This window comes from Candoia aspera, chromosome 7 (genome assembly GCF_035149785.1).
Source record: "Candoia aspera isolate rCanAsp1 chromosome 7, rCanAsp1.hap2, whole genome shotgun sequence".
Classification (NCBI taxonomy): domain Eukaryota; kingdom Metazoa; phylum Chordata; class Lepidosauria; order Squamata; family Boidae; genus Candoia; species Candoia aspera.
The window spans coordinates 2204277-2221927 of NC_086159.1; the positions used below are offsets into that span (position 1 = coordinate 2204277).

Below are 17651 nucleotides of genomic sequence, written 5' to 3' on the forward strand. Positions count from 1 at the left end.
TAAGAAGAATAAAGAAAAGTAATAAGTAAGTGAAGAAGGAATAGAGAGAAGTAGAAAAGAAAGGAAAAGAAGGTTACACAGAAGTGGTTTCCGATCTTCTTAACAGCGGTTGTAAATGCGTTTATATTTGGCCCTCTCTCTCTAAGGTTACATCGTAATTTCCTTCTTTCCCTAACCTACCCTTTCTAATCATCAAATCCCAAAATCACAACTTATTTCTTTTCTTTTTTCAGCAAAAAGTCCATCAGGGGTTTCCAGTCACTAATAAATGTGGTAGTTGATCTTTCTCTAAGAAAACAAGTTAATTTTGCCATCTCGGCAAATTCCATCATCTTCACCAGCCATTCCTCCCTTGTGGGTATTTCAGTCGTTCCATTTTTATGCATATAATAGTCTCGCAGCAGTAATCCTATTAAACAGTCTTTCTCAACCTTAGCAACCTTAGCCAGCAAGGGTTAAGGGTCAGAGTTAGGGCAAGGCTGGCTGGGGAATTCTGGGAGTTGGAGTCCAGACATCTTAAAAGTTGCCATGGTTGAGGGACATTGGATTAAGCTATACCCATACACACACACACAGATGCACACACGTAACCAAGCTTAGTGTGTCATGCAGATACACAACTAACCATGCAAACATGTCATACAAAACCACCAGGTTTCAGGGAGGGACATGAAGACATCTAGCAAACCACTACTTCGTAAGTGGTCCTTCCCTCTACGGCAGCCATGTTTTGAACAGGCCAGCCCCCTCCCCGCCATTCATTTGGTGAGTGTGCCCGCAACTTTTCTAAAATTCCAGACGTGCCCAGCAGCCAAAAAACTTACGTAGGTATCCTTGGGCATGAGTTTAGGGTTGGCAATGTGCGCTAAAGCAAATCCGGAGGGCTGTTTAAGGAGGCATTGCTCTGCAAACCTGGGTTCTCCCCCTTCTGCCCAGGGAGGACATACAAGAGGTGCAGTTCTAATCTCATGATGGCGGAGATTGTAAGCCGCTTTTTTAGAATAGGCAATTAAGTGTTCCGTTTCATTGGCAGCCCACCTTTTTTAACTTGAAGGAGAATGAAGGGGGACCCTTGTTCAGGAGTGTCAACAGGAAGTCAATGAAGTCACAGCCCCCACCCCTTTTCTACAGGTATCACAGGCACCTTGCATTGGGCTTTGCCACGATGGGGCTGCAAAGATGTGGGCAGAAAAAAAAAAAGGAGGAGAAGATTCATTGCATTTGGCAGGGCTTTGATTGCGTGGCTGTGGCCCCCATTTTGACTTTTTTGACCTCCCTCCCAGACATCCCTGGCCATCAGCTATCTTACAAGCGCAGAGTTAGCTAAACTAAACTTCCCCCAAGAAATATTCAAAAGGTATTTTAAAGCATCCTCAGGATAAGGTGGGGAAACAACTACCCCTCGTTCAGGGGAAGAAAAATTCAGAAAATTGGAAGTTACATCTTACACGGTTTCCTTTTAACTAGTGGAGTATGACGGAATCTCTTTGCTCGTCCCTGGAACGACCATTTTAATCTGGATGTTGAAGAGGCACTTCTGAGTACCTGGGCATGGGTGTATTTCCAGTTTTTAAAAATGCTACATCTGGGTAGAATTTTCTTTTTAAAAATAGTCCTTCGGGAGTTGTCTTTAGACATTTTTCTCACAACCTCTCCTGTCACAGGTCCCTTGAGATCTGAAAAGGCAGAATGCAAACAGGCACTTCATTTTCTGGGTTATTCATTAACCGAGGGCATTTTTTAAAAAAAGGCTGACTTGAAGTCTCCTGGGAAGAATGTTATTTGTCAGCTCCCTGTCTTAGTTAATAAGTCATTCTTGGCCATGTAATTTAGGTTTAATAGCTATTTAATAGCATGGCTGGCTGGGGAATTCTGGGAGTTGAAGTCCACCCATCTTAAAGTTGCCACGGTTGAGTGACACTGACTTACAATTACAGTTCTTTACTTGTCCAACCCCCTCAAGACAAGGTCTGGCAAAACAATGGAATTAAATTTTAAAAAGGCATTGTTAATGGGAGGAATTTCATTTCTGGCTCAAGTGTTCTTCCACCCGATCACCAAGTGGTGCAAAGAAAAGCAAGATGCGCAGAAGCAGAGTGCTGGTTCCTGATTAGCACACTAGCTTTCTCCTGGGTCCCATCTCTTGCCAGGTTGGGCTTGGGCTCAAGAGTCCTCAGGCCTCCAACGCTGGCAAAGGAACCATGAGGGGAGATCTCCGGGGAGGGTTGAGAAAAGTAAAGGCCACGAGTCCAACTTTCGTCCAAACCATGTCCCGGCAGAGCAGCTTCTCCTGGCTCTTTTCAAACCCCGCAGGCAGTTGCTGCAGAAACACGGGGTTGGCACGGATGAAATGGGGTTGTAAAAGGGCATTTTAACCACAAAATGCCCTTTTACGACCCCCTTTCATCCCAGTCGAGTCTGATGTATAAAGCCAGTCTTAGGTCTCTTTCCCAGGGACTCTGGAAGATTAGCTTGTTCAGATCTGGGACTGGCCCTTGGGATCTGCCCGTGGAGATCCGCGACCTCTGCAGCTTGCATTTTGATTTATTTCATTTGTTTGTTTGTTTACTTATTGGCTTACAGGCTGCTCCAATCAACGTGCTCTGGGTAGCATTCCACTCCCCACTACATAATGGGGATTAAAACAGATACCGAAAAAATTTATAACAACACTGTGCATGATGTTGGCCTAAGACCAGGGCTTGCCTTCAAAACAATCCAAAACCATCCCATCAGGAGGGAGAGTCCTAATGGCCCAGCCCCCCTCAGCTTGGTGAAACAGCCAAGTTGTTTGTGATCTGCTCTACGGGTCAGCCCTTCCATCACTGAAGCATCTCTGGGGGTGAATAATGGAAGGAGAGTGAAAAGAGAAAAAATACAAAGGAACAGAGATGTCAGACCACACTGGGGAGCAGTGATACTACAAAGACAGGTGCCAGGTGGGGTTTCCTCTTTCTAGCAGGGCAGCCTTGCCAGCCACCCTGGCAGTCTCCCGGCCTTGAAAAGGAAGGGCATTGGGATTTTTAGAGAGCTGAGGGTAAATGCAGGAAGGATGGGAAGAGAGGAGGAACGCACTGAGTTAAGAGCGTGGTTAAATCCGTGTATGATTGCAGCTGGTATCTTTGTTGCTTGCTGATTTCAGTTGGTCGCCTCCCTTTCCATCCAGTCAGATCCTCGGGCGTGGAGCCCGGTGGAAGCCCCAGTGACATCTCTGTGCCATGATGTCGTTTGTGCGACATCATGACGTAGTGGTGTCATTTCCTAACCCTGCGCAGCGACCACAGAAAACGCAAAGCAAAATGGAGGAATGCTGTTTTCTTTTATCCTCGAGTGGCCGGGCTAAAGAGGGGCTCGGCTGGCTCTGCCAGCTCAGCCAGGCTCTGGAGGGGGCTGGAGGTCTTTTTGTTCAAGCCATTGTCCGGGCTCAGCACGGTTGAGTGAATCTGGGCATCTCCTCCTGCCTAGCTTGGCATTCTCCCTTTTATGAGCCCAGCCTTGCCAAGTTTGGGGCCCAGGGTGTTGTGGGTCAGAACAGCCCCTGAGTCCAGATGGCCAGGGGAGCGGCTGTGCCTGAGGCTGTGTTGTAAGGAAGGCTCCCAAGTGACCCTCGGGGGAAGGCTTGCACATCACACCCTGAAAACTGGTGGGCACCTGGGGGGTTTCGTCAAACCTTTGCAAAAGATTTCTGCAATTCTTGGGTTCCAGCCTCCTGTCACTCCTTCCACCCCGCCTGCAAAGTTATGGTTCTAATCACCCCCTTCCCAGCTGGGTGGGGGACAAAATTCCATTGTCACAGATGGCCCCGAGAGCAGGCAAAGATGCAGACTCGTCTTTTCCTGCCAGCTTGGGGTCTCTTGGCTGCTCATGTTACTGGAGCACACAGACACACACACACACACACCCCTGGCCAGCTGCCTTTTCGCTTGACCATTCCTTAGCATCAGTCCTGGAGATGGGTGGCCCCAGGCCCCCACTCCTCTGGCTTTTCTACAGCTTGGTGGACTTGGGGTGGGTAGGGGGGCTCCTTGAGAACAGGCTTGCTAAACAGGGGTGCCTTTTCCACCTAACTAGGGGCTTGACATCAGCTTTCTCCTCCCTGGTGCCTCCCAGAAGCATTGAATCACAACCTTGCCACCCCTGGTTGGCTGAGAATGATGATGGGAGTCCTGGCAGATGGACGGGATTCTTTCCTCCTGTGCTTCCTGCATTGGCTGCCCTTCCCAGAAGCCCCCCCCCTCTTTTTCCATCTCCCCCTCCTCTCCCCTTTTCTCAGCCTTTCCTCTTTCTGCTAATGGCCCATGTGGAAGGGCTGGGCACATGCGCCAAGTGGAGCAGCTGCCGATGGGCCTGGAGCCTCTGGCATTGGAGCCAGATGCGAGGTGGGAGGGCGAGTTGTCTTTCTGGCACTGGAGGAGCCAGGCTCCAAGCAGCCAAGATGGGTTTGCCAGCTCAGTTCCTTCCCACGTCTCTGGCCACCGAGGGCAAGCCTTAATGGCTGAACCCTCTGGCTGAGATCCAGGATTCGAGCTGGGATTAAGCTAAACAAGGCATCCAGAGGAAATCAGACATACGAACACCATTTGCACAATGGATGCCTTTGGCACGGTTTGCTGAATTTGGCCCGGTTCTGCTTAAACCAATTAGATTGGGACTGGGCAAAGGGTACGTCTACGTGAAGTAATGGGGCTTCTGGCCTTGATCCAACTTTGCTCCTTTATCTGACTTCTCTCAACTGCAAATCTGCAAATACAGTTTTTTCCATCATATAAGCAGCGCACTTTCTCCATCAGATTTTCAGGGTGTTGGTTTCAGTGCCATAATAAATTGCAGAAAGCATAACCGATGTGAAGGCGCAGGCCCTGGACGTTTGAAAGAAAAGGTTGCATTGCCAATGTCCCAGCCATTGCTGCACTGGGCAGGGGGTTGGACTAGAACACCTCCAAGGCCCCTTCCAGTTCTACAGTATGTCTTTCAAAGGTTCTTGATTGGAACTTAATATTATAAGGAATGTTCCCAACTCAGCCCTTTCCAGATGGGACAGGAATTGTTAATGCAATAGATCTGGAGAGAAAATTGAAGAAGACAGTTATAGTGTGGAATAAGCTATGCCTTATTTGTAGTAGAACTACAGGTAGTCCTCGGATTACAACCACAGTTGGGACCGGAACTTCCATTGCTAAGCGAGGCAGTCATTAAGTCAGTCATTCCCAATTTTACAACCTTTTGCCATGGTCGTTAAGTGAATCAAGTGGTTGTTAAGCGAATCCAGCTTCCCCCATTGACTTTGATTGTCAGAAGCCAGCTGGGAAGGTTGCAAATGGCAATCATGTGGCCCTGGCATGCTGCAACTGTCGTAAATACATGCTGGTTGCCAAGCACCTGAATTCTGAATACGTGACCATGGGGACACTGTGACAGTGGTAAGTGTGAGGACCAGTTGTAAGTCACTTTTTTCAGTGCCATTGTAACTTCGAACAGTCATTAAATGAATGGTCGTAAGTCGAGGAACACCTGTATCTTGATTAGGACCAACCAACAGGACACAAAAACAGTGTGACCATATTCAAGCCCTCTAGGACTCCCTGTCAGGACTGAAATTGCCCAAGATGGCGGGGGGGGGGGGAATAAAAAACGTCTCAAACTGAGGCTGGATCTTAACAACGTGAGTTCCACGTGTCAAGATCTGTCTCAGGATGGAGGTGAATTAATCAGTGATAGGTTTTACTGGATGACAGACCGCTAAGTGTGCAGGGATTTACAAATGCAAGTCAGAGTGATCCAGATGTAGATTGGTTGGTTGATTGATTTTGAAAGGCATGGCCAGTTATCCTCTTGGGTCTGAGCCAAGTCCATCGGGTCAAGAAACGTTGTTGTGCCATGAAAGGTGGCAGAAAGATGCGGGCTGGATCTCTGGCAGTCTTGCACAGCTCCCTTTCCTCGCGTTGTGGGTACCCTTCCAAGCCCTCCCGCGTTCATCCCATGGGCTGGCAGGGAAGCTCTCATTGTCCACCCCAAGTATGCCAAAATATCTTCAGCCAATGCTTGGCCTTCGTTGGCCTGGCCTGCTGAAAGAAGGGGGCGTGCCAATAAACCCCCACTCATTGCCCCAGGAAGTGGGGGTCAAGTACTTGTGGGGAGTCCCCTCCCCGTGGGCCAGGGAGTTCTAACTTCTTGCGTTGCTGACCCACAGGGCTGGACCGGTTCTCTCGGCCCTACACTCTGCCTGCGGAGCAGTATGTCAGTCTGCCGGAGGGACCTTCCCTCGAGCTGGACTCCTCGCCACCCTTTGAGCCGTTGGCCCTGGCAGATGCCCACTACTACCAGCAGGAGCCCAGCCAGCGGGATTTCCCACCTCCGGGGTCTGCACCGTCCAGTGTGGCCAGCCCGGAGGAGCGGATCCAGAGACTGGAGGAGCTGGTCGAGGGACTGGGGACGATGCTGGACATGGTGAAGGAGCAGGTGAGGGCTGGACCAGAAATGTTAGGCAATTCCTCCTCATAGCTGTCCTGAAGATGGAGCTGACCCACATCAAGCCATTCCTCGGCCACCTCTCTCCAAACCCACCAAGGCAGGGGCAAAATGGTGTTCAGAGGATTTATTCTGGCAGGAAAGATTGAGTCCAAGGCTTCCTGGATTCAGTGCAATTCAGTCCAAGAGTGCCAGAATATTGGGACAGAATTAGCAAAGCCTGGCTGAGCCCCTCTCTGTTCCAACCAATACTTAACCCAATCAAGACAGAGTTTTTTTGAATTTATCCCACACTCTTCCTACTTTCCCGGCACTCAAATCTCTTCTCTAACATGGTTCGGTGTTCCCCCTTCCTTCTCTGAGCACCCCCCTAAGTGCCATCCCTTTAATGATAAGAGTATAGAACATAACAGTGGGGCATTTCTAAGCCCAGGGGTCTTCAAGACAGGCTGAGGGGTGGGAATGTTGAACCCCACGCTCCTTTATATGCTGCCTTAAGAGGTGCTGAAGCCTTGTTAGGATTTTAATAGGGCAGGCAAGGGGCCTCAATTAGTCCTCCCTTCCCTGGTTTAGGGATGATGCTGGGAACCAGTTAGCTGTTGTGCCACCTGGCCACTTAAAACAAAGGGGGAACGATGTAGCATGGGCACTGCACGCCCCCTTGACCTGGGCATGATGTCTACTGGAAAGAGAAAACTCCGCTGCTTTTCTCCATTTCGAAGAGACCCCCCACTCCCATTCCTATCCTGAAAAACCCAGAAAAACAGTCCCTGCAGAATGGCCCAGATCTTTCACAGTGATGCCGCCCTACCACCAGGGTGAGGAGCAGTGGTGACCCTGTCTCAGGAAAGTTGCCACCTAGCATAGACGCTGAACAGCAAAAGGGGCATGATGAAATCCCGCCGGCCCACCCTCGGCTGCCTGCTGGTCAAACTCTCCCCACCTCTCAGCACCATCTTCTGCTCTACTCCAACAGGAAGTGCTGCAGAAGGATCCTGAGGCCCAGCCCAGCAGAGCAGCCTAGAACAGTGTTCCTCAACCTCAGCAACTTTAAGACATGTGGACTTCAACTCCCAGAATTCCCCAGCCAGCCATGCTGGCTGGGGAATTCTGGGAGTTGAAGTCCACATGTCTTAAGGTTGCTGAGGTTGAGGAACACTGGCCTAGGAGATGCCTACTGGGTGTCCTCCAAAGCCACCAAGAGGCCCAGGGAAACCCACAGGGCTGCCCTTTCTCCAGGTCATCCTCCAAAGCACCCCTTGCAGTTTCACTGCTGTATCCGGCTGTCCTTGAGGATCTAATGGGCTAGAAGCAGGAGACAAGTAAGCAGGTGATGGCCCTCATCTTGCCCGGCATCCTTCCACATCTTTGGGATCTACAGCACAAGATGAAAACAATCCAAAGGAGCAGGACAAATGGTTGAGAAGACCACTGGCCCATCAAGATCGACCTAGTTACCTGTGTCTGCCAGAAGCCATGCTTATTCTGTCCACAGTGTCGAGGATTGAGCAAGCATGGAGACCTCCCAGAAGAGCGTCTCCTTCCTGTGCCAGCCAGCCAGGCGCAGGAGCGGGTTCCCTTCAAAGGCCCGAAGCATCTGGTCAGCAAGATGGGCTTCCCAGAGATCAGAGGCCCGTCCACCTCCTCCTCCTGCCCCCTGCCTCCCAATCCCACCCTTCTCCATTGCAGGGAACTCCAGGGGATGGAGCACCAGAGATGGGCTTCCTCCTGCCAGCCAGTCCCCGGAGCAGCGCCAGGACGAAGTGCAGCATTCTCTGGTCTGGAAGACCAGGGCTTGCCAGCTGGTGAAGCCACCTTGGCTTTTGTGCTTAGGCAGCAGTCTGAACGGAGGGGAGGCCAGTGACCCCTGTCCTGGTTTCCCTGCACTGGCCCCAGTGCAGCACCCAGCTGAATCCCCCCCCCCTTATTTTGCTGCCAGTCACCCTGACATGGAGGAAACATGCTATGGGTCATTCAACGCCAGCGATTGGGGAGGGAAGGGTTAGACAGTCCTCACTGGGCTTTTTCAAGCATCAGTCCATGCAGTTTGGGCATCGTTTTGCTCTTTGGCCACAAGGACTAGAAACTTGTTTTTAAAAGAATAGAGAAGCCGCCTTGCCATTGCAGAGGGTTCGGGTTACCCTCTTCTGCGCTCGCGCCGTTCCGGCTCCGCCACCCTGGCCGTCTGCCCTCTCCCTCCACAGAATTCTGACCTGCTGGGCCGGGTGAAGTCCCTGGAGCTCTGCGAGTGTCGGCGGCTGACCTGCTTTGCGGATGGGCGGCATTACGAGGAGGGGGCTTCCTGGGACCAAGACCCGTGCATCTCCTGTGTGTGTGTGCGAGGCCAGGCTGAGTGCAGTTTGCAGCCCGACCGGATGCACTGCCTGGGTGAGGAAATGCCTGGGTGCCAATCCTGGGATCCTTTGGGGGAATTGAGCCCGGGGGGGGGGGCACTGGATCATGGCAACATTCCTTGTTCGGCACTTGCAAAGAAGGCTGGGTCGATCTAGAAATCGGGGGAGCATCTTCTGCAGCATGGGTTTGTCTATCTCCACCAGCCAGGAGTGTCCACGGGTGCGGAGAGGTCAAAAACGTCAAGATGGTGGTCTCAATCGTGCAATCGAAGCCAAGGCTTCGATTGCACGATTGAGACCACCATCTTGACGTTTTTGACCTCCCCCTCCTGGATGCCCCAGCCAGCAGCACCATCCTCCAAAGAGGGACATTCTTCATTTAATCTCCCCCCCCCCGCAGAATATTTGTCTTTCTTGAAGCCCCCTCCCTTTCCTGCCCCACCCCAAGAAACCCCCCTTCCTACACTCACAAACACGATTGCAGCTTCCCCAGGAGATATTTCTTCTTTCCTCGCATGCACTGCATTTCATCAGTTGCACTTTTCCCTTGAACCACTTCTCTCCAGGGAGAAGTTCAACAGGTGCACCTTTTCCCCGCCCTCCCATGATTTCCGTCCTCCCTGCAGGCTGTGCTGATGGGAGGAAAGAAGGTGAGAGCTGGACGCCGGATCCCTGTCGGAGATGCCAGTGCAAGGTGAGTGAGAGGCCATACCAGCACAGATGCCAGCTTCCTGGTCCCCCCCCCCATGGAAAACAATGCCCCCATTTGCAATCAGAGCAGTAGGAGAGGCAGAATCTTCCCATTTTGTGGCAGAGAATTTGGGTCTCTTTGCCCCCCAGGATGGCAGAGTCACCTGTGAATTGGAAGATTGCCCCCCAGTGCCGTGCCAGCATCCTGCCACCCCTGTGGACCGGTGTTGCCCTGAGTGTGGGGACTGCCTGTACCAGGGGCAGCTGCTGAAGGACAGAGGCGGCTTCCTGGAGGATCCATGCACCCACTGCACCTGCGAGGTGAGCGGGGGGGGGCAGGTTCAGAGGCCACAGCATGAAATCTGGGCTGCCCACTCCATTATTGACGCTTCCTTTTCATCAAAATATCTGTGAGGCATTGGGAGTGGCAGGGCCAGCCCTGCAGCCCGCTTTGCCCCAGCTTGAGCCCTCCAGTGACATCAGGGAGGACCATCCCGTGCCCATCCGCCTGCCCAGGTGCCACTTTAGCAAACTTGGATAAATCTTGCTTTGTCTCTCCAATGGTGCCAGGCAGGCACAGTCCGGTGCCAAGTGACTGAATGCCCGCAGCTTTTGTGCCAGGACCGCTACACGCCAGCTGGGCAGTGCTGTCCCAGTTGCCGTCAAGGTAAGAGCCGACGTGCCATACAGGGGAAAGTCCAGGGGCCTGAAATCTCAGCTTAGAACAGAAGCTGCATCTGTGTTCCCGATGTCAGCCCTTCGAGGTAGGGTAGGAAACAGACACCACTTGAAACACTAGAACTCTACTTTTCCAAATCTGGGCCAGTGTTTCTCAACCTTGGGAACTTTAAGACGTGTGGACTTCAACTCCCAGAATTCTCCAGCCTGCATGAGTTGAAGTCCACACATCTTAAAGTTCCCAAGGTTGAGAAACACTGATCCAGGCTATAATAACAGAATCCTAAAGGCCTGAGAGCGTTTCCCTTCTTCCCTCTTATACCAAAGAGAGTCAAGGCAGGGCCGTCTTGAGTTTCTTTCTCATGCTGTCCTGTTTTCCTGGACTGAGGACATGTTTTGCTAGTGGTCTCCACACGCCTTCTCCAAAAATCCCCTCTCTGCTCCTCTCAGCCACACAGTCTACGGGTGGTGGGCCACCCCAAACAATAAAAGATAAAGTGTGCAAGGAGTGGGGGAGAGAATCAGGTACATTCTACAGGTAGTCCTCAACTTATGACCACAATTAGGACTGGAACTTCTGTTGCTAAGTGAGACCGTTGTTAAGTGAGTCACACTTGATTTTACAACCTTTTTTGCTGTGGTCATTAAGTGAATCCGGCTCCCCCCATTGACTTTGCTTGTCAGAAGATGGCTGGGAAGGTTGCAAATGGGAATCACTTGACCCCGGACTGCTGCAACCGTCATAAGTACCAGCCGGTTGCCGAGCACCTGAATTTTGATCATATGACCCCAGGGACTCTGCAACTGTTGTAAGTGCAAGGACTGGTTGTAAGTCACTTTTTTCAGCACCGTCGTAACTTTAACTGGTCACTAAACGAATGGTTGTAAGTCGAGGACTACCCGTATTGGTTAGCAGACCCATTTTCTTCTTTGCACCAGGACCAGTGATGCCCCCGGGGAGTTGGGGGGTGGTTTGTACAAAGATGCAGACATGCTGCAGATGCAGCTTAAAAACTTGAAAGAAGAATCAGGCAAATGGAAGGAGTAAATCCCCATGAGGAGTGGGGTGCAGATGCCATGCACCGAGGTCTTTGCTGCCCGCTTCTCTTCAGGCTGCGAGTACGAAGGACAGCAACACCCGGACGGGGATGTCTTCGTGGCCGCTTCCAACCCCTGCTTGAATTGCTCCTGCCTGGTGAGTTGGCCCTGGGGGCCCTGGAGAAGAGCGCAAGGCCCCGCTTGCACCCATGGCATTTAGCACATGGACCCCGAAGGAGGGGGCACAAGAGAGAGCTCTGCCACACCCAGGCCCTGTTTGCACAACATCCTCCAAGGGCTGGTGGGACGCAGGTTGTGTGAACCCAGCCATCCCATAAAGCCCTCCTAAGTGTATGTGGAGATAACCCTCATTTATGGCTGGGTGAACCCAGCAGCTCCTGGGCCTGTTTAGGAGAACCTATTCTAAGTGGCCGGCAGATTCTCAGGGAAACCCATAAGCCGCACTGGCCAGGCATTCAGGGACTTGTAGTCCTGACAAATTTGGAGGCCAGCTGGCCAGGAGGACTTCCCTAAGCAAAGCAGAAGCAGCAGCGCCAAACTATTTGTCCTCCCAAGATCTGCTGCTTGCAGGTAGACTGCCTCTGGACTCAGAAGCTCCTTCATATAGTTCATGGTCATCTATCAATCAATCAATCGTTGGTACAGTTGGTTAGAAACCACTGTATATTGGATGCTTTCACACAACATGTCTGGTTGCTGAATTAATCCATTTTCTGGCTTTGAACAATGTGGGCTAGATTCACACAATGTGCTAAGACTCAAAACACTAATTGAGATTAAAACTAAGCAAGGTTGGCATGTTATGCAGGTTCAATCTTTTGGTCTGGCCAGGTTAAGCAGGTTGTGGGAACACAGCCACCGGGTGGTAGAGAAGGATGTCCCTCAAGACTGCTTTGTATTAAAGTTCATCTGAGCATGTGTGGAATGTGCTTATCTCTCACTCTTGTTAATTACAGTGATTTCACACACACACACACACACACACACACACACACACACACACACACACTTTGGCTTTAGAAAAGTAGGGCTTCCTGATCAAAGAGTGCAAAATAATTGATGATAGGTAGAAATGGTATTGGAAGGTTGGTCCTGCATGTTGCAGAGCAGCGTTTCTCAACCTCAGCAACTTTAAGACGTGTGGACTTCAACTCCCAGAATCCCCCAGCCAGCGACTGAGTTGAAGTCCACACGTCTTAAAGTTGCTGAGGTTGAGAAATGCTGTTGTAGAAGGTTGGACTAGACGATCTCTGTGGTGCCTTCTGACTCTGCAGTTCTATGATCAAGAAGGACCCTTGTTTTCAGGGGAGGGGGGAGAAAGATGCCCTCCTCAACCTCTTCCATCTCCTGTTCCAGGGAAGCCTGGTGCAATGCCACCCCATCCAGTGCCCGCCAGCCCTCTGCGTTGCACCCATCCCGCAGCCAGGCCAGTGCTGCCCCACCTGTTCCGGTGAGTCTCTTGCGGTGACTCGGTCGGTACACGCAGTAGAGCCTCGGCAGGTGCTGTGGTGAGCTGGCCTTGGCTGACATTGGAAGGCTAAGTGGCGTCAGAACCGGTTGGTGCTCCAAGGGGAGACCGCCAGGGGATCTTCATCCTGGCGAGAGACTCACTCCTCATTGGAGCTTGTGTGAGGGAGAAGGCCAGCTTGCCTTCCCGCAGCAGCGATCAGCGCTGGGTTCTCTTCATGTTCATGTAGCTGTGAGCTCCCCAGAGATCTGGAAGCCCCCGGCAGTCAGCTCTGATCCACCCCCCACCTTCGACTGAGCCCAGGCGGGTTGGGGCAATTTGCTCCTTGGAGCCCAGCAACACTCTTTGCCCATCCAGGCCAGCCCGCCAGGCCATCATTTACCGGTTTGGGCACAGCAAGCATTGTATTTTCTTAGCCCAGCCTGAGGCTTTAAAAAGTTGTGGGCATGTGGCCTAACTTAGCTTTCTCGATCACCATCTCCTGCCATCTCCATTGGTTCTGCAGCCATTCCCTCTTTCCGTGGGATCCGAGGGCTGGAGGCTGGGCACGGGGTGGGGAGCACTGCATTAGGCCTCCGGTGGAAAGCATCTCATCCAACCACAGCTGCCAGCACAGCTGTTAAGTTGCTGTCTGGATTGATTGATTACGTGCCATCAAGTCAGCATCAACTCCCAGCTGTAAAAATCTCAGCCGCCATCAGAGGACAGCAGAGGGAGTTCTCTGTCACTTAAGGGTCATCCAGATTTTTGCAGGTGACTCTCACACACCCACAGACAGACTTTAGCTCCAAGGTGGCCTTTTGCTCTCTGGGTTTGTCTCCTCAGCTTGTGAGCTGGACGGGCATCCCCTGGAACCTGGGCGGCAGGTCCTCTCGGCCGACGGATGCCAACGCTGCTCCTGTTCTGTGAGTGATGGGGGACTGGGGTTTAATGCTGTGCAGCTCTGCAGCAGAAGAGGGGGCAGCAGTAGGGCGTGGTGCAGGGGGTGCCAGGTTCTGTGCCCCCACCCCTCGCATTTCCAGGAGGGGCTGGAAAACTTCCCCCGGGAAAAGATTGGCTGCCAGGCCCAGGGAGAGAGGAACAAAGGTGCTAAGCTGCCTATTTCACATGACCCATTTATGCTTTTGGTCCACTCTCAATTTGGGCTACAAACTTCGGAGCCGTACTGGCTGGGGATGATGGGAGATGGAACCCAAGGCATGCTGCCGACAGGGAAGGTTGCTTCAGGTGCAGAGCTCCAGCCTGGGCATCTCTTGCGGTTGGAAAAGGAGCTGATGTGGCATACTCTGCCTTGTGCCCAGAGAGTGGGGGGCTCTGTCCAGGGGGACCCTCCAGCCTTTTCTGTGGCAGCTCCTTCCCAGCAGTGGGGAGAGAAGTGAGTTTTGCAAGGACTATGCCTGAGGGATTTGGGGAGGGGTGATCCTCGGGTTGACAGGGCTGGAATCTGTTGCTCCACCTGCTACACTGCACTGCCATTCCTGGAGGAATTGAGGGCCTTCAGAGACACACTATGACTTTCATGGCCCTACAACGAAAAAGGGAAAAGTAAATAAGGTATTATATGTATTATTTTATCATCATAATCAGTTGTTGCTGCCGATTAATGAAGCTGTCTGTGGCATACAGGTAGTCCTCAACTTATGACCGTTCATTTAGTGACTGTTCAAAGTTACAACAGCACTGAAAAAAGTGACTTGTGACAAGTCCTCACACTTACGACCACTGAAGTGTCCCTGCAGTTAGAGGATCAAAATTCAGGCACTTGGCAACCAGTATGTCTTTACAAGGGTTGCACCATCCCAGGGTCATGTGATCGCCATTTGCACCTTCCCAGCTGGCTTCCAATAAGCAAAGTGAATGGGCGAAGCCAGATTCACTTAACAACCGTGGTGATTTGCTTTGACTGTGGCAAAAAAGGTCATAAAATCAGGTGTGACTCATTTAAGGACTGCCTCACTTAGCAGTGGAAGTTCTGGCCCCAATTGTGGTCGTAAGTTGAGGACCACCTGTATCATCAAAGTTACTAACTTTATTGTTCACACTACATCTGTAGGTCACAAATAAGATAATGGGTCTGAAGTTCAAATTTTGTGTGTTCCTTGCAGGCCCGCAGCTAGGGTCTGTGTCACCCGGGGGAAAACATGAACTCTGTGCCTGTTTTGGTGCCCCCTCAGTGCTCATTTTGGTGCCCCCCCCCCAGCGTGGTGCCTGGGGCACATGCCCCGCTTACCCCCCCCCCCCACCGGTTGTGGCCCTGGTTCCTTGCCTGTTTTTTATTAAAAGGCCTGAAAATAAGTAACTTCTGCTTCCCTTTTACGCTCTCTGAGCTGAAACAATTATTTTCATGGGCCCCAGGCGCTGCGTCTCATGGGCTGTGTTGGTTCTGCCTGCCTGATCAGACTCAACCAGATAAGTTAAAGATTTGGCAGCTGCACCCCCACCCCACGCAAAGCTTGCTCATTTTTACTTGTGGTTAGCTGTCTCATACGCAGGGGTGCCTGCACAGTATGGTCAGAAAAGTCAAGATGGCGTCCATGACAGTGCAATCAAAGCTCCATCTGTTTTTTATGTGGGTCACACCCAAAAATAATTCACCCAGTGTTCAGACAAATCCAATTAAGCCAATCCACTTTAAAAGCATAGAAAAAACAGTTTGGTGAGTGATTTCTTGTTGCACTCCCCAAAATAAGACACACACACACACAAACACACACACACACCATTAAATTGTTTCTTGTGCCAGCTCAATTCCCTTTCTTTCTCTCCTCCAGGATGGGAAACTTCTCTGCTCCCAGATCCCATGCCCAGAGCTGGACTGTTCCAATCCAGAGGAGATGCCCAGAGAATGTTGCCCCCGATGCCAGGGTGAGCCTCTCCTTTCTTTGTGTGATTTCTCTCCCGTTTTTGCCCAGAACAACAACCTTGTGTGGTAGGCTGGGCTGAGAGAGAATGACAGGCCCAGAGTCACCCGGCATGTGGTGCTGGGGAGGGCAGTTGCGCTCCAGCCCTGGCTAATTGTGAAAAGAGTGAAGGCAACCAGGGCAGGGGGGCTTTTCATCTTTTGCCCACCGAGAAGTTCTCTGCAACTCTCCCCTTCCTGAGTCGACAGACTAATCCAGACGTCCATCAGAGCAGAATGGAACGTTCAGCATGCCCCTCTGATGCACTTCGCACGTGTCTAAAATGGCGGGTGGGGGCTTCCTTGTGGGCGGAAGTGTGGCACGCTTGGACTGATTTTGCTGTGGCCCCAAAATCTGCTAAATGGGGGTCCATCCTTTTGAGGCTGACTCTACCAGCAGTGCTGGAGTTAAGGGGAAAAGAGCTTTCGAGGAGAACATCTGCCAGACCAACTGTGCCTTTACCTCCCTCTAGGCCAGCGTTTCTCAACCTCAGCAACTTTAAGCCGTGGGGACTTCAACTCCCAGGCTGGGGAATTCTGGGAGTTGAAGTCCCCACGGCTTAAAGTTGCTGAGGTTGAGAAACATGGTCTAGACACTGATGGAAGACAAGGGACTGCTGGGAGGAGATCCACCTTCCAGGCGGTCCCCTATCCTCTTAAAGAGACAGGCATCTCCATTGGCTGGGAGGGGGCTGCCCAGAACTGAAACCCTCTCAATCCCTCCTTCCTCCCAGCCCTCCCTTGCCCGGGATACACTTTTCCATCTCCAGGTGGGGTTACCCATATCCAATATTTCCTCTGCCCTCCACGGCACAGGTTGTGTGGATGGAACGGCCAGACACGAACACGGGGAAGAGTGGACGCCTCCCACGGACCCCTGCCTGAAGTGCAAGTGCCTGGTGAGCTCTGAAGGAGTCCGGGCGGCAGTGCCCTGCTCCCCCACACACACACGTGCACCCCGTGGCTTTCAGACTTTCCTTTATCAGAGGCTCTCGAGTTTGTAAAGTCCCCAGCGCCACACCCAGCACAAGGAGACTTTACCTGCCGGTAGCAGGAGCAACACCTGGCTGAGTTGGGCTCATCTGCAAGAACTAAGCAGGTGGGGATTGGCTGGGAGGCACCAGGAAATCTTGGAGCCAGCAAACCATGCCACAGACCACAGGGACAGGGTGGGGGTCAGGGAATTCCACAGGGGGAGGGTCAAAAAAGACAAGATGGTGGTGTACAGGTAGTGCTTGTTTAGTGACCATTTGCAGTTACAACAGTGATGAAAAAGTCACTTTGTGACCAATCCTCGCATTTACGACCTTCCCAGGTCTGTAAAGCAGTGTTTCTCAATCTCAGCAACTTTAAAATGTATAGACCAACTCCCAGAATTCCCCAGCCAAGGCTGGCTGGGGAATTCTAGGAGTTGAATTCCATACATCTTAAAGCAGCTGAGATTGAGAAACACTGCTGTAAAGCCAAGGAAAGCGGAAGTCAGAGCATAAGCACAGACATGGTTTCACTTAGCAACCGCTTCACTTAACAACCAGGTTGCTGGTCCCAGTTGTGGTCACTAAATAAAAAACAGGCAGAGTTTCAGTCATGCCATCACAGGCTCCATCTTGACTCTTTTGACTGTCCTCTGCAGACATCCCTGAGTCACACTTGATTCAAGGCCACCTTTACCTTTCCGTGCATTTTACGTGGTCATCGTTCCTGCACAGCCAGTGGTCCCCCCATCTCGCATCTCATTGGCTTCTGGACCAAGGAAACTCAGGGATGCTGCTCCCTGCTACACTGACCTCTTCAAAAAGAGGGGCCAGCTAGCTGAATTCCCGGCGCAAATCCCCCTCCCAGGAAGTGCATCTCTTTGCACATCTTCAAGAACCCCCTTCTTCCTTCCCTCCCACTCTGCCACAGGAGGGCAATGCCATCTGCAAACGGAGGCACTGCGCCAGTCTGTGCCGCCACCCTGCCCGCCCTCGCCCAGGCACCTGCTGCGCCATCTGCGATGGTGAGTCCTGGAAGGGGGAGGCTTCTGGGCAGAAAG

The 17651-nt window shown here is 51.8% G+C and overlaps 1 protein-coding gene across 1 annotated transcript in view; it reads left to right on the forward strand.

Moving 5' to 3' along the window:
* KCP (kielin cysteine rich BMP regulator) overlaps positions 1 to 17651 on the forward strand; it is a 61785-nt gene that overhangs the window by 8079 nt on the left and 36055 nt on the right. The window contains exons 5-15 of the mRNA XM_063308784.1: positions 6191 to 6459; positions 8673 to 8872; positions 9243 to 9516; positions 9663 to 9833; positions 10083 to 10179; positions 11303 to 11385; positions 12606 to 12699; positions 13543 to 13622; positions 15489 to 15582; positions 16433 to 16515; positions 17522 to 17615. Coding sequence (XP_063164854.1) covers positions 6191 to 6459; positions 8673 to 8872; positions 9243 to 9516; positions 9663 to 9833; positions 10083 to 10179; positions 11303 to 11385; positions 12606 to 12699; positions 13543 to 13622; positions 15489 to 15582; positions 16433 to 16515; positions 17522 to 17615 — 1539 coding nt within the window. The remainder of the gene's footprint in view (positions 1 to 6190; positions 6460 to 8672; positions 8873 to 9242; positions 9517 to 9662; positions 9834 to 10082; positions 10180 to 11302; positions 11386 to 12605; positions 12700 to 13542; positions 13623 to 15488; positions 15583 to 16432; positions 16516 to 17521; positions 17616 to 17651) is intronic.